This window comes from Teleopsis dalmanni, chromosome 2, assembly GCF_002237135.1.
Source record: "Teleopsis dalmanni isolate 2A chromosome 2, ASM223713v2, whole genome shotgun sequence".
In the NCBI taxonomy this organism is placed as follows: domain Eukaryota; kingdom Metazoa; phylum Arthropoda; class Insecta; order Diptera; family Diopsidae; genus Teleopsis; species Teleopsis dalmanni.
In genome coordinates, this window is record NC_051847.1 from 47,703,833 (window position 1) to 47,724,429 (window position 20,597).

The 20,597-nt window shown below is 29.4% G+C and overlaps 3 protein-coding genes across 6 annotated transcripts; 2 read left to right on the forward strand and 1 right to left on the reverse strand.

Annotated features, from left to right (window-relative positions):
- The first annotated feature begins 248 nt into the window (after window positions 1-248).
- LOC119683418 (proteasome subunit alpha type-1) lies at window positions 249-1,356 on the forward strand. Its single transcript, XM_038097082.1, has 3 exons — window positions 249-364; window positions 426-1,064; window positions 1,124-1,356. Exons 1-3 carry the CDS (start codon window positions 362-364, stop codon window positions 1,331-1,333), a joined length of 852 nt encoding a protein of 283 aa, XP_037953010.1. The 5' UTR covers window positions 249-361; the 3' UTR covers window positions 1,334-1,356.
- A 1,214-nt stretch (window positions 1,357-2,570) lies between these two features.
- On the reverse strand, window positions 2,571-4,552 carry LOC119683421. Of its 2 annotated transcripts, none has more exons than XM_038097087.1 (4): window positions 4,330-4,552; window positions 3,662-4,179; window positions 3,402-3,601; window positions 2,571-3,337 (listed from the first exon to the last, which is right to left on the reverse strand). In XM_038097087.1, exons 2-4 carry the CDS (start codon window positions 3,970-3,972, stop codon window positions 2,964-2,966), a joined length of 885 nt encoding a protein of 294 aa, XP_037953015.1. In that variant the 5' UTR covers window positions 3,973-4,179; window positions 4,330-4,552; the 3' UTR covers window positions 2,571-2,963. The 2 variants fall into 2 exon arrangements, with proteins under 2 accessions (XP_037953015.1, XP_037953016.1); XM_038097088.1 differs by lacking the exon at window positions 4,330-4,552 and having other exon boundaries at window positions 3,662-3,986; window positions 4,057-4,220.
- On the forward strand, window positions 4,548-18,610 carry LOC119683419 (SR-related and CTD-associated factor 4). Of its 3 annotated transcripts, XM_038097084.1 has the most exons (10): window positions 4,548-4,657; window positions 5,153-5,704; window positions 5,858-6,184; window positions 10,360-10,509; window positions 10,587-10,664; window positions 12,632-12,938; window positions 15,885-17,117; window positions 17,207-17,434; window positions 17,500-18,342; window positions 18,397-18,610. In XM_038097084.1, exons 1-9 carry the CDS (start codon window positions 4,628-4,630, stop codon window positions 18,309-18,311), a joined length of 3,717 nt encoding a protein of 1,238 aa, XP_037953012.1. In that variant the 5' UTR covers window positions 4,548-4,627; the 3' UTR covers window positions 18,312-18,342; window positions 18,397-18,610. The 3 variants fall into 3 exon arrangements, with proteins under 3 accessions (XP_037953012.1, XP_037953011.1, XP_037953014.1); XM_038097083.1 differs by having other exon boundaries at window positions 17,500-18,610; XM_038097086.1 differs by lacking the exon at window positions 5,858-6,184 and having other exon boundaries at window positions 17,500-18,609.
- The last annotated feature ends 1,987 nt before the right edge of the window (window positions 18,611-20,597 follow it).

Below are 20,597 nucleotides of genomic sequence, written 5' to 3' on the forward strand. Positions count from 1 at the left end.
AATTCAGTTATTAATTCACAATAGTACAACTGTGAAACAATATTGAGAATATTTCTTGTAAATTAAAACAAAACAAAATATTACTGTACCATTTGGCATTTACATTTACAAATCTAAAACAGAGTTAAAATTAAATTAATATTTTTTGTATGAACAAATTCTTAATCAAAAGATTAAATTTACTAATACTCGCACAGGGTGAATATGTTATTAAATGTTGTTGCCCATACATAAATCACACTATTGTGATTGCGTTTAAAGTTATTGTGCATGCAATATAATAAAGAAGCAGCAACATTTTTGTTTTATCATCGTTCACAAAGTGAGTTGCAGAAAGTATTGTCCGGTTAAGTTGTAAAAAATGGTAAGTAAATATTATTGATTAATATTCTTTTATTAAAATATATTATTTTTTTATTATTTAGTTTCGCAATCAATACGATAGTGATGTAACTGTTTGGAGTCCACAGGGACGTCTCCATCAAGTAGAATATGCAATGGAGGCTGTAAAATTAGGTTCGGCGACAGTAGCCTTAAAAAGCCGTGATTATGCCTTATTAGTTGCTTTACCACGAAATGCATCAGATTTGGCTGCTTCACAAGTTAAAATAAATCAAATTGATGATCATCTAGGAATTTCATTTGCTGGAATCACAGCTGATGCTCGCTCATTGGCTAGCTACTTGCGGTCAAGTTGTATTTCGTATAAATACGTTTATGACAACAGTTTTCCAGTCGATCGATTAATGGGCGAATTAGGTTGCAAAATGCAATCTACAACACAACGCTACGATCGTCGTCCATATGGTGTCGGTTTACTCGTTGCTGGTTACGATGACAATGGTCCACATGTATTTCAAATTACACCTTCAGCTAATTATTTAAATTGCAAAGCTATGTCTATTGGTTCACGTTCGCAGAGCGCACGTACATACTTAGAACGTCATTTATCAGTTTTTCCCGATTGTTCAAAGGATGAACTTATTTGTCATGGCATACAGGCAATACGTGGAACATTGCCTAATGATGATTTAGTCGGCAAAGATTATCAATCTCCGCTTATGGTATATTTATTAAATTTTTTTTTTTCATTTGAATTTCGTTTTAAATTTTAATTTTGTAGAGCTTATCTATTGCCATTGTTGGTAAGGATCAACCATTTACAATACTAAATGAAACGGAAACTTTAAAATATATAAATATGGCCAAAGAGAAAGGCGCTGCACCAGTACAAAGTCAACCAGGTGATGACGCTGCAACTCCACCTGAAGTTGATGATGGACCCGATCCACCAGCTCCGTCGGGAGGTGCAGACACTGAAGAAATGTCCTAAATTTATTTCTTTCATCATTTTATTTAATTTTTTATAAAGGCAAAAATTGGATGAAGATCAATAAAATTTATAAAATTATGGTCGTAAAAGAGTTTGCCTTATTAGCAAACTGTGGTTATGTTAGTAACCACTGGATGGCATCTATATTCATATTTCTAATATTTAAATATATTAAATTTTTTCACATTATTATTAGATGTCCTTAATTAAGTTTTCAAGTAGGCCGCCAAATCGAAGCAACATGATCTTATGTTAGTTAAACGATCTTACCAGAATATCCTACTTGAACCGAATTATCAATTTATTTTTACAATGCAGCCTAACATTGTTCAACTTATTTAAGTTATCAATGGCACGATATATTAGACCATTTCTAAATTAAGGCATTCACTTTACCTTTCCAGCTGACCAATTATTATATTATATGAAAACTAATAATTAATTCAATTGAGAGTATATCTTATATATTACAGCGTAGTTTTCACAAGCTAAAGATCGTGAACCTGGTGTTCATATAACATCTTAGTTCTAAATAAATGAAGTATAAATAATAATTGCTAAATATTTGACGATAAAACATATCTGACGATTACCTAGTTATTACAATGATCCGAGGGTTTTACTTAGCGCCATTACGTTACCATATAACACTTTAAACTTCTGGAAAGGAAGTCTCTAATATGTTTAATATAAGTTGCAATTTCTTAGTCTTCTTAGCAACTGCGCTAAGTATCATTCTAGGAAAATATTCATTCTCGACACATGGTTCGGAAGAGAGGATAATAGTGCACATAAAATAATATTACAAAATTCTTAATCTAGTAAAAATTTTTCAACCATATATATAGGTGTTTCGGATATGGTCGAACATTCACTATCTATAATCAAAAATATTTATTAATTGTGCCTGTTTATAGTGTATAGTTTTTGCACTGCCGGTGCCAGTCTTTGAACTTCAGTCAAATAAATTTGGAATGCAAGATCATTGATTCAATTTTATACTTGATCAAATCTAAAGTTTTGTCAATTGTTTTTTTAATTGTTTTGTGCATAAACTACAGCTAAAGAAATGTATTCAACAATTATTTTTTGGTATTTGTTTTATATTGTATAAAAGTACCAAACAAAATTTTGTATATAATTTTTTTATTTGCTTGGTACGGAATTTTTTATTCATAATAATTTCTGCAATATAATTACAGTTCAAAAATCATAATTATAATTATTTAACTTCAAATTATTAAAACTATATAAAATACATAAATACTATTGTCGTCTTTAACTATAAAATATATTTTGTAGAAAGGCTTTTGCACATATAGTTTTCCAACCGACAATGGCGGTGTTAGCAATCCCACTATAATATTAATATCTTTCGCGGTATATCAGCGAGCATGCTAGATTTTTCTTATTTAAGATGATCAATTAGCAACAGATGTCTGCATTTGGATGAATCTTTTCATATTGTATTTAATTGTTTTATACAGAGAGATTTCAATAGCAAAAATCTTTTTCTAAAATCGCAACAATAATGTAGCAATGAATATAAAATTTTTTAAAAACATTATTAAATATATCTCATTATAAATGTGGATAAAGAAATAAACAACAAATTGGTTTTTGCTTGATATCAACATTGCATAACTTGCGTTGCAACTTCCTCTAATTCAATATACTTTTCTAATACTTGAAATATTTCTACTTTTGCTTTGATTTTATGTCGCCTTGATAGTTGTTGTAGATATTTTGAAACAGATTTACAAAAGAAATCATCTTCGGTTTCATTGGGGACTTCTGTGAAACTATCATTTTGATTACCAATATCCTGATGTTGCTGCTGTGGTTGATGTTTAGCCTTAGATAAATTGACTTTTGGCAAGAAAACATCATCTTGTTTTATTTGCAAGGGATTCGTAACAAATGTTTTTGATTTTGCTGGACTGCTTAAATTAGAAATTTCAGCTGTATGATCAATATATTCTTCATCATATGTATCGTTAATGTCTAAAGGAAAATATAAAAACAAAATATAAAGCAATAATCAACTGTGCATACTGTTTGGCAGTACCTTCGTCATATCCCCGAAAATCCCCAGTTTCATTGGAAGTTACTTCAAGTTTATAATTGAAGTTTTGCTGTTCATCCATATAGGTATCCGTTTCATCTTCGTAATCTATATCAGTGGTAATATCCAATTTTATATTTGCGTTTATATTGTCTGCACTGTTACGCAGATATCCTTGTCTGTGAATATTGCTACGACGCTCCCTGCAATGCAATGTATATTTAATTACTTATTTGTCAATTTATTATTACAATTAAAATTACTTTCGCTTTTTTACAAATTTACGCAAGAAATCCATTGATTTGAAGAAGTCATTATGCCCAAATTCTCCATTTTCTGGATGTAAACGTAGCTGCTTCAGTTCACGCGTATATCGATCTCTCAAGCAAGTCCAGCGTCGCCGTGCTACATTTGACGATATGCCCAGAAACGTTGCTATAGAGATCCATTCTTCTTCTTTACGATCGGCTAAACGAAAATCAATGTGTCGCGGGTCATACAATGCGGGAGTGGTTCTCACTTTGTTGATTAGTATAATATCTGCTTCATCAAGTACACGATGATTTGCAGTCATTTTATATTATTAATCTAAATGTAAATTTAAGACAATCAATATGTAAACACAATTTGAACTTATGTTGCGTCAATTATAACGTACGATTGTTGCGTTGCGTTTCACAAAATTCAACTCAATGAACGAATACGCAATACGTAATAAAATGGCTACCGTAAGCATGTTCACCAGTTCACCTTTCGTTTCTTCACGTTCTTCTACAATTCGCTATTGCAAAAAGTTAAAAATATTAACTTAAATGTGTATAAAAAATATAATAATTAATAACATTTATGATCTAGTTATTAAATTTTTTTATATTTTAAACATGTCATATATGTTTTTATTAAAAAAAAGTATAAATTAGTTTTTCCGAACATTTAATTTTCACTAGCGCCATCTATAAAAAATCTATTTGATTGTTCGTATAGCAAATGTCAAATCGTTGTAATAGAAGGAAGAAAATTCGCCATTTTAATTTTTCCTTTTCACTTGGCGAGAGCGACTAGCCGATATAGGAAAAAGTCTAATAATTTTAATACGCCTTATTTGTGCATTTAAAATTCTGTTTGTTGTAAAAAAATAATCAACGATTTTCTGAGTATATAATATACTTTTGTGCATTACATTTAATAATGTTTATATCGTTTTAAGTTGTAAAAAAGTTTAAAGCAAAATGGAAAATGTCGTTGCCTTTAATTCGGAGGTAAGTAGTGCGAAAAGCAAAAAAAAAAATAGTGTCAATTAAGAGTGCCTTTAGTAAAATTTTTTTATTAGTTATGAATTATAAATGGCTTTGCAGAATTTGTGCAGTGATGTTAAAATTACTTAATCTTTACAATTGTTTATTAATGCAAAAAAGAAAAAAAAAGTGCATATAAAAATTGCAATAATTAATATTGCATATAAAAAAAAATGTATTGAAATGGTTCAATGCTAAAAATGCTCTAGTGTGTAGGCGCGACCGGACTTAACGTTCGCTTTATTTTAGGGTAACTATCCACTTGGTTAGTGCCTGTAAATTCTTAGTCTAAATGTACCATAAATAATGCCGCAAAATTAGTTATTCTATATACCATTAAAACATTAGGTTAATTTCATAATGTCTTACATTGTTTTTTATTTAGTTATAATTTAAGAAAAAAAAAATTTATCTTAATCGATAAGAAAACTGAAAGGCTTTTCTTCTTTTTATTTGCAGCTATCTGGGCTCTATGACTCCAAACCACCAATTTCCAAAGCCAAAATGGCCGCTATTACAAAATCTGCAATGCGAGCCATTAAATTTTACAAGCATGTTGTGCAAAGTGTTGAGAAATTCATATTAAAATGTCGACCGGAATATAAAGTGCCTGGTCTTTATGTTATCGACTCAATTGTACGACAATCTCGTCATCAATATGGCCCTGAAAAGGATGTGTTTGCTCCACGTTTTGCACGCAACATCAAGGAAACCTTTGCGAATTTATTCCGTTGTGCGCCTGAGGATAAAAGTCGTATAATACGTGTGCTCAATTTATGGCAGAAAAATAATGTTTTTGCACCGGAAGTTATACAACCAATATTTGATTTAGCAGATCCAAATCATCCAATTTATCAAATGCCACCAGCTGGAAGTGCTATTGGTCCGGGTGGTATTGGCGATATGTCGAGCACATCGAATGGTTTGAATACATCAACCAGTGGTTTAGATATTAGTATGAGTGGTGTAAATCAATCTGATGATAAAATTGGCGGTTTACCTGATTTATCGGTATGTAAATAACACATTTAATGCAAATTTTTTATAATATATATATATTGATAAGTTATAAGTTTATGGATAAAGACTAACCATTTATATAATATAAACTATTGCTTCCTGTTATTAACTACTTATGCTTACCTTTTCATTTACGGCAAGCAGTCCATGAGTCACGAAAAAGCGCAAAATGTGCTTGATAATAGCACTTTGCGCCAGTTGGAACATATGCAACAATATTTAAAACGACAAACAGCATCAACTTCGAAGTCGCGTGAAATTGCCAGCTACGGTTGTTTAATAGATAGTGCTGGTGGAGGAGGAGGAGGAGGTGTAGGTGGTGGTGGTGGTGGTGGCGGCGGCGGCAATACATCAAAAATACATCATATTGAATCTTACTCGAAATATGCAAAAGCACTACATGAGGTGCCCTTCGACGATGACGATGATATTGATGATAGTTCACCGCAACAGCCATCGAATTTTCTTGACGTAAAATATTGTCATTACTTTCTACGTGTTTCAAATATTTGCTTTAGTTTTTTTTTTTTGATTCCTTTTGATTTAGCATTTCAATTTTAATTTATACTATAATTTCAAATATTTTTTTGTTTATATATCACTTGCTGATATATGTATGCATTTTTTGTTGTTACAGATTATAGGCTCTATATACACTTTAAATTATTAAAAATACTATTTCCTTGGTTTGTGAAGATTTTTCGTGGTTTTCATTAAATGAACAATTTGATTATTTATTTTTAACCCATTTCGGACCACCGTGTGGTGCAAACAGCTAGCTTTGAATATTTTTTAAAAATATATGAAAGTAATTAATTCAATGTTTTTATATTTATTACCAAGTTTGATATTTTAATAATATAAAAATAGATATTTCGAGCAGTTCTTATCTGCCCATAAGTTTATCTTGTCAGACAGAAAAAAGTGTTTTTTTCGAATCAAAAATTAAAATAAATAGAAATAAAAACTAATTTATTTGTTAAAGCATATATTCACAAAAGCCCAAATATAATTTTGTAATTTTATATATTTATATATATATATATAATATATATATTTTATATTTTTATGATATTTTATTTTAATCTTTTAAATAAATATCAAACGTGAGGGTAATCTTTCAAATAAATATCAAACGCTTCTCATTTACTCAAACTTATATTATTTTACTATTTACTATGGTAATTTCACCATAAAATCCCAAGTTTTAACTTGCCTGGTACGTAATGGGTTAAACACAAAGAACCAGAAAATCACAGAATACTTTTTTTGGGAAAACAAGCTATTTCTGTTTAGCTACTTTCCTTTGGTGTGTATTTTTGCATTTTAAAAAACTTTCTATTGTACTCACATCTACTATATATATTACAGATAATATATATAGAATTTAAATTAATATATATCGCTTATTCGATTCGATATATATAATATATATATACTACTTATATCATATATAAGTTTATATATTCCATATATATTATATATATATGATATGTACTATATATGTAATATGTATAATAAATACATATATTTTTAAATTTGTATACATATATATATTTCTTAAAATTTATATAACCAATAATGGAGTCTAATAAATTTAAAGTCTACTTCACACCACAGGAAAATAATTTAACACAAACTGCTCATTTTATATAAATATACATGTTCCATATAATATATATTGCAACAGATTATTTCCATTCCAGTCTAGCAAAAGTTAATAGTTTTATTAAATTCAAGCTTTGTTCATAAAGTTTTAGTTCTTTTTAAATCTGATTCTGTAATTTCTTGCTGATACGCATCGGTCTTTTGGTGCTTTTCTGACAAAACCAGAGATCACATGTTTAACTTTTGTTATTTTAAATGGGCTTTTATAGAGCCTTAAGCATCCCTTGAGAGTAGTAAGAAGCATTCATTCGTCGTATAGGAGTGGGTCTAGGACTGACACTTGTACGTTGTTTGATTATTTTGTGTTTTATAGTGAGAATATCTTATGTTGCTTTCATTATTTAGGAAATGTGCATCCTCTCTAGGTTAGTTTAGTTTATACCAGAGGTCCTAAGTATCCACTTATCATCTAATGGTCCATTGTGCTACCATATAAGGTTTAAGGTTAAGATACAAAGACTTAAAAATAACCTTGGAGGTCTTGGAATTGCCCAAGATCAATAATTTGTTTCAAATATAAATGTTTTGTTGTCATACATAGTAACTTTTGTTAATGTTATATTTTCAACTATCAGTATTTTGATATATATAAAAGTTGAAATATAAAGAATTAAACTATAAGATATTATATGTAACAATAACTTTGCTTAGATTTGATTCACTGACAATTCGAAATCCGTACTTTGACATGTTCTTCTATAGATCTGGTTATTTTTAGTTTATTGCATTAGTTATTAAAATAATCTCATCTGACAAGGAAGTCGAAAAATTTCAAAACGTCAGTGATATGAGACTAATAAAATTTAGAAGATTAAATATTTCTTTATACCTGCCGCAGCAGTGAAAAAGAGAAAAATACATCTATTTTGTCACTTTCTAGCGAATTCTCATTGATATACGATAAAAGGCAATCGTTGGCATGGAATCCACAAGGTAGCATAAGATCTGGTGCGTCAGCGAAAACGTGGACAAGAGCGGTCATAAGTAAGCTAGCTAAAGCACGATATACATGAAACCACATCTACAGAGAAGCACCAATTAGAGACAGATTTAGAAGAATTATTGAGGCCCTATGCCACACTGGGGGTAGTGGACAGTAGTAGTAGTAGTAATAGGCTCCTTTAGATCTTTGCTGGATAATATTCTCTTAAATAGCATGTTAAACTTTATTAAAGATACAAAATGCTTTAAAACCTATCGTTATAGAATTTGATGTAACGTTATACAGCGATTGTTGGGATTTAAGTAATTGTATTCAAAACTATATTTGTTTATTTCTTTCCTCAAAATTATGTATTTCTTTAGTAATGCATATATAAGATATACTAATATTAAAAATCAAATTAATCGGTTCTGTTTGCAAAATGCCTTATGTTCATTTGGGGTCTGTTGCAAGCCACATCAAATCATGTGTGTATGCAATATGTAAATGCGTAGTGCTCTGCTTTACACTGATGGTCTATATGACTCCTTGTCATTTTCTATCTGTTTAATCAGTTCAGGTTTCATTGTTATTCTCATGGAATCTTAAAGTTCTGAAGGGAATCAATTTTTTTAATAAGCTTTTAATAAATTGTATCACAATGGTTAATTATTTGTGCTCAAGTGACCAATCCTCATAACCAACCTATAAATAAATTGACTTATAAATATTATATACACATATTAAAAATTAAATTAAGCTTAGCTTAGAATAAGGTAGAGTTGCAATATAATTTCTGATGGATAGTTGTTTGGCTCTTTCCTATTAAAGTCGTTAAGTTTGTTCGCTTTGACTCAGGTCAGTTTCAACTAAAATCCCATCCATCTTTAATCTACAGTTGTTTCCAAACAAACACTTTATCTCTTACACTTCCTTTACCCATTTATATCCTAAGACATATATTCGTAATTGTAATTCCTTTCATACTATATACATCTTCAAGGACTATTACAATAACAACATGATAGATGTTAATAGACATGAAGCTCTTATTTACTTACGAGTAACTTTACTACTATCAAATATTATTAAAAATATTTTTTTCTTTATAGCATTATAACATTTAGTTCGTTAAAATTACGGTAGGGTTTATACCCTAGCCAAAGCCAATCCTTGTTTATATAAAATAAGTTCGTTACTTAAGTTTGATAAAATGTTATAGGTATTTAAAGGGGTTATGTTGAGTAAATTTCATGAGAGGTATAAGCTAATATTCTGACCTAAATATTCATAGTATTTTTTTCTTTGAGAGTACCCATACGCATGCGCAAATTTATAATTAACCCTTTTACTTTATTAAACAATGCTTATGCAATATTTTGTTTGATATTAAATATATTAATTTTGAATATAATTTATTTATATGTTATATGCATATTTTTTATAGAAAATTATTATTAAATATATATCAGGGTTGTGATCTGCAACATTTTAGTATAACTGAAGTAAATCATGAATAGAATTAAAACTAAGACCGTGTGCGAGTTCGAGTAAATTGAGGGAAATAGTAAATTATGTCGGTATGACAGCAAATGTTGGTATTTACCAGAATTTCGAGTAGGGTAAATTAGATAAAAATTAGGTAAATTAGGTGTTACCATTGTAAAAATTTTATAAGATGTTTAATAAATAAATAAATTATTTAAAACTTTTAAGCAAAAATAATAAATAAGTGCAATAAATAAATAAATTAATATTTACATAAGTGCAGTGCAAAAAATCCCTAGGAAATTTCAATTTACTTTACGTCAATTTACTCGAACTCGCACACGTCCTAAGGATATGTTTTATAAAAACTGTCGATCGAACGCGTGGTTCTGGGTATTCTCATACCAATGAATTGCGAAACTTTACAAAATATACACAACTCACAGCCCTGACTCGTATACAAATTTTTAAAACTTTTATGTTTTATGCTTTTCAATGGTGTACATTTATTTTAATTATATTTTATGATATAGAATATTTTAATTCTTAAATATTATTTTTATTTTAGAACAACAATATTAAACAATTATTAAATGATCCAAACGTGTTACGTCAACTACAAACATTACAGAATTTCCAAAAATTTAAACAACAAGAGGATAAACATAAGAATGATTTAAGAATGCAGGAGGAGGCTTTTATGCAAACTGTTTTAAAGGTAATAATATAATTATTTTCCCATTTTTTTAATTAATTTTTAAAAATTTTATTTAATAAAAATTTATGCAATTATAGACTTCAGCAACCATGGGTAGCCAAGATGGAACTGATTTAAGAGAGGTTGAGTTTGTGTCAGAAGAACAAAGTATAGAGGTATTATTTAATAATAAATATATATTAAATATTAAAAATATTTTATGTCATATGTTTAATTTACAACGACTCAATGACAGCATAAAATGGAATTATTTAAAATTTATATATTACTGATTTCTTTTATATAAAATTTAATAAATTTATTGTTCACTTTATTACACATTGTTCCCATTAAAAAGTAATTGGTTAACTAAAACTATTTTGTAAGTTTACTAAAATGGTTTTATTTAATCTGTATAAAGAATTCCATTTTATCTGTGCTGACGTGCAAAGTGATATGAAAGAAAAATGTTATACAAAATTAAAAAGAAAATTAAAGAGAGAAGCTTCTCCTCAGTAAATCTTAAACTACTCCTATCACAAAATTGAAATAAATACTATTAATTAGTACTTTTTATCGTATATAAACAAGCAGAAATAGTTTCATCCGTGAATTCCCACTTAATTATTTAAACCTTATGACTATCGTGTAGTGGATAGAATTACAATAACTTCAAAGAAAATATATATCAAATACTGATCCTTGCATTATATGTAACTTCTTACCAACTATGAATCAAAAGAATAGCCACAAAAACATTAAATTTAAAATCTTGATATTATGGTAAACGAAATGAGTAGAGTATGTGCTTCTTCGAAACGATACTATGAAAACTAAAAATATTTGTAATTTGAATTTAAAATATAAATTGTAAAAAAATTATATTTGCTCAGAAAATGTTAACGAAATTATAATAATGAAAATAGTATAATACGAGGGCGGTTTGATAAGTCAGTGACTTTTTGAATATCCCGTGCAGAGATTTGAGTAGAATAAAGAAGTCATTACCGAAACAAACGCATATTTTGAGAGCTTTGAGAATACCAATTATTTGGAGGAAATAAGAAAATTAGAAAAAAGCTGGACTAAATGTATCGAGCCAAAAGGTGATTATGTAGAAAAATAAAATGTTTATTTGCCGAAAAAAATTTTTTTTATTCAAAAAGTTTCTGACTTATCAAACCGCCCTCGTATAATTAAATAAATTTTATTTGCATACAAGAAAAAATTTAACAAAATTATTGATTAAATCAAAATTATATATTTCAATCAATTTTATTTAATTAAATAAAAAAAAATAAAAAACTTTTTTTTAACACATTAAAAGTAAATCATTCGCCATATGTTTATCTTTTTACAATCAATTATTAAAACCTAATTATTTAAAAACAAAATAATTAAATTCGTTATTGACACTAATCTACTCATTTCATAGCATTTTATAAAAGTTGCAACTTTCGTTAAAAACTCCAAAATGATATTTTCTAAAAATTGCATTGGCTGTTAAATATTATTATTATTACTTTCAAATTATATATTATACTTAAAACTATTATAACACGTCGGAATTTCACACAATTTCCTAGAAATTGTAAAGGTAAGGTGTACTGAAATTCCGCCCGATGAGCTACATGAGATATAACAACGTTTGCATAGATAGAGCTTGGTAAGTTTGTACATAAAATAATACTTAATATAAAAGGAAAATAATAGTGTTTAGTTCGAGATATATTGCTCAAATTGATAATAACAAAAATGCCGAAGTATTTTACAATAAAAATTGCGAAATTGCATTAAAGCCCAAAGCACACGTCAACACCAAAACAAAAAAAAAAACAAAACAAAATAAAAAACTTCAAACATGACTGACAGCAGCAGATTTATTTTTTTATTATTATTTTTTTTAAAGAAAAAATAATTATGATATATCACAAAGAAGTTGTAAAACGAAAAGTCATTGATATATTATATATAAAAGTTTTCATTTGATTTTCCGTTTTACTATTTCTTTAATCATTTATTATTGTTTTTATTTCATTATCATGGACTTATATTTTTTATATCATTTATTTTTTTTTTTTTTTGTTTAAGTATAAAATAAATTTTGTGTAAATCCTGACTTTGTAATTCACTTATGAAATAGGTTATCAATTTGGATGGCAATGATTCACGCAGCACAACACCAGATCGTGATCGTTATAAGAGACGTCGTAGTCGCACTCGTTCACGTTCGATTGATCGTCGTGGCGGTGGTGGTGGTGGCAGAGATCGTAGACGACGTTCTTCACGTTCCAGATCACGCACGCGTTCGCCACGTTCAAATAGGCGACGTTCTTCTCGTGATAGAGATCGTAGTGAACGCAGCAATCGTGATAAGGAGAAAGATCGTGAGCATGAGCGCGAACGCCGCAAAAAGGGTTTACCAGATATTAAAAAGGAACACTTGAGTGGTAATGACAATTATTTATTATTTAAAAAAAAGCACAACATTATATTATATATAACATTATTAATATAATCTTTATATATTTTAATTGCAGATATAGTATGAAGGAATAATAGATCAAGATCACAAGAATTGATTAGTTTTATGAAAATTCGCTGAAAATTGACTGTCATTGTAATGCACAGACATCTCCATCACTATTCTACTTCTATTTTGTACAAAAAATAGCTGTATGATAGATCAAGAACTTTTTGCTAGTATCTAATAGAAGATCACAAGTTCAAAAAGTTTCCTTCTAATACATATTTCTTTCAATGTAGAAGATATGTATATATTTTTGAATGACTGATCATAAGTTATTCTTAGTATCGATTTGTTTCAATGGTGCAACAGCACTTCTGTTTATAGATATATATTGTCGAATGGCTGATTATAAGTTATTCTTAGTATCCATTTGACCGGCGTAATGTTGCAGATTGTAAATAGCTCTTCTGTTTGCTATTATATTTTTTCAAATGATCGATCGAAAAATATTCTTGCTATCTATTGGTCTTAATCAAGCATATATATTATAAAAAGCCCTCTGTTATATATTTTTAAATGCTCAATTAAGAACTTTTTGTTAGTTTTTTTCTCTTTCTGGTGGAATAAAAAAACATTTTTTTTTTATATTCCATTTCTCCATATTCCATTTCTTCTGACCACACTGTCAACAGTTCTGCTGTTAGTAATTTTTTTTTTCAAATTATCGATCAAAAATATTCTGCTTATTAGACATTTCTCCCAAAGGGGTAGACTATTATCAGTTCTTCTGTTTGTAGTTATATATTTTTGGTCAATCACTCAAAAATATAACATACAATGTCTACTAAAATCCTTGGATGCAAGACCATAAATTTTATATGACATTTTAATTATATGACATATGCCAAATTTTGATTGCTTCCTACAAACTTTATCTTATTACAAGATAGATTAATTAAATAATATTTTTGGGATTCAAAATTCATAGACAAAACCCAGTCTGTTTTTAAACTATATTTGAGAATATAGGTTTGGAATTTTTTAACTACACTAATTCTCAAAGAAAATAAAAATGCTTGCAATTTAAATCTGCAATTTGTTATATCTTAATAATTTTTCTTAAAAGATTAGTTCTAAAATTTTATTTTAAATTAAGAACTGATTTAGGTTTAAAAGACGGTCATATTCTATGTAGCCCGCTTATAGATACGTTGCCTTCAAGATCAATACAATATTTAGTTTAGTTTAGCCTAGTTGGTCAACTCACTCACCAGTGTAAATGAAGTATTTACTATTCTAAACGATTTCCTTAATTTAAAGCATAACAAATATGCTTACATATTTTACAAATACTGTAAACTCGAGTCCTCTTTGTAATTGTTTATCACGGATTTTTGCAGTAGAACTGTTTTATACAGTCTAAGCTAACCTAGTCTTTACTGGAACAATCTGGCTGTCGTTTTCCTTAAAATAATTTCGTCAGTATAAATAACTCTCCGTCAAACTTACCAACATATATCTTATTAATAATACTTATATATAATATTAATGTATTTTATTTGTTTTTTATTTCAGTTTTAACATATTTGGTGACGTGTGTTTTGTGTGACTTGCAATGATCAACAAATAATAACCTGTGCAATTCAATTAATTATTAAATATAAACAAACTTTGGCATTTTGAGGCATTATTCAATTAATGAGCAAATATCAATAATATTAAGAACTTCCACTAAACAAATCTCAACGAGATTTAATCCCTACATGAATATATTAAGAATTATTTTAATTTAAAAATTGTAAATTGAACCACAAGAATATAGAATTCATTGTGGAAATACTTTAAAGACTTGCCATAATTTCCACATTTATTTAAAAAAAAACACTTAAGATAGTAATTATCATTTTGTAATATTTTTAATTTTTTTCTTTTTGGTAATTGTTCATTCTAATATTTAAATTCAGTATTACTTTAAGAACTTTAAGAAGTTATATACGTCTCATAATTTATTTTCAAAATCTATCATCTTATTTACAATGGAAAAAATTTACCATTTGGGTTGAAAAATCAATCTATTTTATTGTGTTGATATTCCACAAATGAAGTTAAAAGAAATATCGTTCAAGAGTCCCAATTTTTGTAGATATGGTATAAATTCCATATCTTTAATGTTTAGAGCAAAAGCCTAAAATTATAAGTGACTTAATTAAACTATTATGTCTCCTTTATATATACTGTTATGCCTCCTTTATATACCATATACTTATATAAGTTATATGCACAATAGAAAGGTAGAATATAATTCTTTTAATTAAACCTTAAAGATATAATTAATAATAGTAAAGTAAAGTTCCTTATTATACAAAAATAATATAAAAACAATTTTCCTTACTTCATAAAAATAAAAGTAATATTTTTATATAGTTTTCATTCCTAAGTATATATATGTAAATCTAATAACTCTTAATTGTACTAAACTCTATTAAAAATTATGAAACTTTTCATATTGCATTGTAACGGGAATTAAAAAAAAATTATGTACAGTAAAAACTATCTTGAGTATGACCAAATGGGGTAGGGATTGCTTGTTGTTGTAACCCGCTGGGACCTATAAGCAGATAACTTGAAAGGGCATACAAGACGATTATATGGATAGGGAAGTGGGTGGTTAGTGGTAGGGAGCGACGGAGGGGGAAAAATTATGAGGTTGGGGTTACATCGTTCCAAATAATGATTTCATAAAACTTTGACCCAGGACCATAGCATTTAGGAAAGTTTTTACTGTATTTTACATTCAATAAACATAAAGAACTGCACGTCACTGAGAAAGAGAAACTGTATAATTATATAGATTTACCAATATTTTATTTATATTGTTAATACAATATTAATTTAAAATTGATTATGTGTCTTTTAACAATTTTAGTTTGCAGTACTACATTGTGGGTTGGTCATCTTTCTAAATTGGTCTATCCCGAAGAATTATCTGATACTTTTGGGGCTTACGGAGATATTGTGACCATTGATCAAATTGTACCAAGAGGTTGTGCATTTATAGTAATGAATAGACGTCAAGATGCTTTTAAAGCTATGCAAGCGCTTAAAAATCATAAATTGCAGGGACGTGCAATAACCATATCCTGGGCTGCCGGTAAAGGTGTTAAGAGCAAGGATTGGAAGGATTATTGGGATTTAGATTTGGGTGTTTCATACATCCCTTGGAGTAAATTAGATGAAAATATTGATTTTGATAGTCTTGAGGAGGGTGGTATGTTTGATGAAGATACCATGCCTGGTTGGATTAAAGACAAAATAAATCATATGAAAAGTCTTAAAGAGAAGTCAAATGAGCCAGCAGCTATACCTACTCCAGGTAGCTTAATGTTTGGAATCGACACTACGCAACCTCCACCAGGACCTCCACCAACAGCTGGTCCACCACCAATAATTCCAATGGTTCCAGGTCAATTTTCAATGGCACCACCAATTGGTGGACCTCCACGTATGCTTGGTCCAATGGGTATGGCTATGCCAGGCATTCCAATGCCACCTAATTTAGTGCCAGGTATGCCACCACCTCCGCATGCAATGATGATGGCTCCGAATATGATTCCTCCTGGTTTTCCACCAATTCCACCGCCAGTGGGTGCTGGAGCTCCGTTAGCATCACATATGGGTCTTCCACCGACTCAATTTCCACCACCACCCAATGTTGCGCCTGCTTCTATTGTACCTCCCCCTTCAGGAGTTATTACTCAAATACCAAGCGATGATCATATGGATATTGAAATGGATGAAGATGAAAATTCTTTGCCTCCTTCGACGTCGACACCGCAAATTAACTTTAATCAGCCGCCTCCGATTATTACACCAGGTTTAAACAATGCCGCTGCTGGCAGCACGAGCGATATAGGAAGTGAACTATTTAGTAGAGATCGTACTCGAGGAAACAATAATGCCAGTTCCCGCTGGGGTGGACGTGGTAACAATGAAGAAGATGATATTATTGATGGACCGCAAAGATGGCGTGAAAACGGTGGCCCCAGTGATTCGCTTAACTATAATGAGAACAGAGGTGGTCCACGCTCAGGAGGTATAGGAATGAGTATACCTTCCATAGATATGAGCAACTTGCAGCATAGAGCAGAGTTTTTAAATGGTAAGAAATTTTAATTTTAATTTAATGCATATATGTTATATATATGTTATGTGTTTTTTTTTTCATTCTTATTTTTTTATTACAATTAGAATTTGATAATCGGAATGGAGGTCCACGCGGTGGTGGTCCTCGTGGTAATAGTCACGGTGGTGATTTTTATCCTAATATGCAAAATCGGTTTAACCAACCAACAAGTTTAATGCAAATGCGTATACCTCCTCCAAACGCTTTTAATCCGCGTATCGGAGGTCCCGGCGGTCCGCCAATATTTATGCGTGGTCAAGGTGGCGGTCCAGGTGGTCGACAACAAGGACCTGGTAAATTGCCATTGAAAATTACATTTATTCTAATGTACTAAATATAAATATTCTTATTTGCGAAGGTTTCTTTAATCCACGCAATCCATTTGATCGTGACAATAATCGAGGTCCACATAGAGGGGGTCGTGGAGGTGGTGGCAGCTCTCGTGGTGGACGTGGTAATGGTCTAGGAATGCAAAATTGGAGCGATGAAGAAATTGACGACAGTAATGCTTTTAAACGACGCAATCAAGTCAATAACCGCTTTCGTGATGGCCCTGACGATCGTCACAATCGTGATCGTGGCAACAGGCGAGGTTTTGGTGACCGTGGTGGTCATCGAGATTGGCATGATAGAGATTATCGTGATATGGATCGCGATCGCAATCGTGGCAACCGCCAAGGTGCACCTCATCGACGATTTTCACGTGACAATTCTTATTCGGAAGATAAAGTCTCATCTGCTGTAGAAAATAATCCCATTGTTGATACAGAAGACGATTGGGATCTTGAACTAAAAGAATATGACGCATCAGAATCAGAACCAGCTGTTGAACCTCAAAATATGCCTACGCCAACTGAAAATACAAATGAAACTACTGCCAATATCGCTAATCGGAATGACAACGTGCAAATCATAAGCAATGAGATATTAACTACTGATTTCTTTGTGAAACCAGATGAATCTGATGATAAGAAAAAGGATACATTACCTCTAAATAGTACTCCACTATACGATGAGTTGCCAGCACCGGTTGCTGTCCAGAAGGAGAACATGTCATCATTGAAATTTGACACGACCCCGACGGCAGAACCAGTTATTGATCACGAAAATAATGTAACAAATCCAGAACCTACTCCTACTACCAATGAGGAATTGCCTGTGGAAGAATAAATATATTAACAAATAAAGCAGAACTTTTTCTGTATGTATAATCATTAACTACAATTGATTTTAAAAATAATCTATTACCATACAGATAGACATTATATGTCAAAGTACATTTTAAATGTCACAAGAAATTATATTGGCAAGATCGCAAAGTATCACCAAAACTAAATAATAAAAAAAATAATTTGCTATCGATTTGTCCCTTTATGTTTTAACATTTTTAGAAAAATAATAATGGAAATTTTAATTAAACAATTAGATGCTAAGAATTATTAATACTGCACGTAGCAAATGATCAAATTATAAAAATAAAATAACTATATATATATATATTATGAAATCAACTGTTCTATTAGGATTATGTTAAATAAAATTAATTCATTTTTGCAATAAACAATTACTATCTAAGAAAGTAATCATTAAATATTTTTATTTAAATAGTTTGTAATTATATATTAGTATATATAAATACATAATCTGTAAAAATTATATATATTATATAAAAATTGATATAAATTATTTTTTAGTAGGTAAATATTTATAAATGATATAAATATTTGCGATGTCATAGTAAACCATATTATATATAATTAATAATTAAGCCAATTTAAATGATTAAATTTTTAAATTTAATTTTATTACTCATGTAAAGTAAGCAAATTGATATGAATAAAAGCTATTATTAGATTAAGTGTTAATTTTATTCAAGCGTTTATTTTGAGTAGGAAAGTATAAAATATTAAAAATGATATTACTAAAGTTTGATATAAAATATATTTATCTTAAAATGTTGATTTTTGTATGTATTATTCTGATTTTTTTAAATTTATATGTACTTGCTCTCGTAGTTCATTTATTTAGTTAATTTTACTTTAAATTAAGAGTTATATTAGAATAAGAGTAATATTCTAAATTTTTTTTTATATTCCTAACCTATATATTTTTATTGCTAACTATTATTTTTATTGCAGAATAAAAGCTTTTCTTTTGATTTATAAAGATTAAGATTAATATGTTCTACTTAAAAAGAAGAAAACTGTAAAAGTGAAATTTTTATTCTACAATAATGCGAACAGATTCCTTATGCTAGCAATAGTCTGTTATTTTCCATTTTATAATAAAATATTTTATCGTTTATAATACTTACTTATTTTCAATTTATTTTTGTTATATACGAAGACATTTAATTGAAAATTATCTCTCAAATATTCTCTCAGTTAATTTTGAGAATTAAAAATATTGACCAATTAACTCAATTAAATACAGTAGCCTTTAGTTTTTATTTTATTTTTTAATGTAGAACGTTTTGAGGCTGTGTCTATTCCGATTGTTCAGCAGCAAATAACATTATCTGCCTATATGCTATATATTAAGAAATAGAATAAATATATTTGGAATGTAAATTTCACTTTCTCTTAGATCGATAACGGCAATGCTTATTAAATTATATTTTAAATCATACATTAATAATTAGTAGCGTCATAATTAATGGCGCAACGATCCTAGTTGGATTTTGGCCTCCCTGCATGTAACCGTATATATATGTATTAATAAATCAAAAGTTCTAAGAAATCAGTAGACTATTGATTTGTAATTTGAAGTCGCACCTGTATTAGCACGAAAAAGAGAGGGTAAGAGCATATTTAATCCATTTACTGCAAAAACCTTTGATTATACACATATAGGTTCTAATAACTGCCGGGTCTAAGTCCCGGAGCCACTCGTCCCCGGTGACAATCAAGTGCCATTCAACACACCCCATAGGGACTTCACAAGCAGGTCCCAGCGAGTTACTACAACATTATATATATATATATGAAAGTTTGTTGAAGCCCGAGAAGATGTGCTGGTAAACTTACTGCTGGGAGTGCTGGATAGTGCTTGATCGTCGCAATTAATGAGTGGCCTCAGGACATAACCCGGTTAGTCCTGAAAACACGAAAGTTTGTAAACTATGTGTTTAAATAATCATAATATAATATCCGTACATTTAAATTGAAATTAACATAATGAATTATACTTTCATATTTTAAAAATACTAGAATGTTTATAACCAATACTTCGAATTTCAAGAGAAATTATTACGCAATTGGCTATTAAAAACATAAACAAACTAGCTTGAAATAACTAAATAAATTCACTAAAAAAGGTAAGATCAGAATTAATACGAATGCTTCAAATAACTAAGAAGCATCTAATATTAACATGTCCATCTATAGCGTTTGAAATACTCAGGTTAGTGTGTAGGATTTCTAATGAATTCATTTAGTAGATCATGCCTCCCTGCCC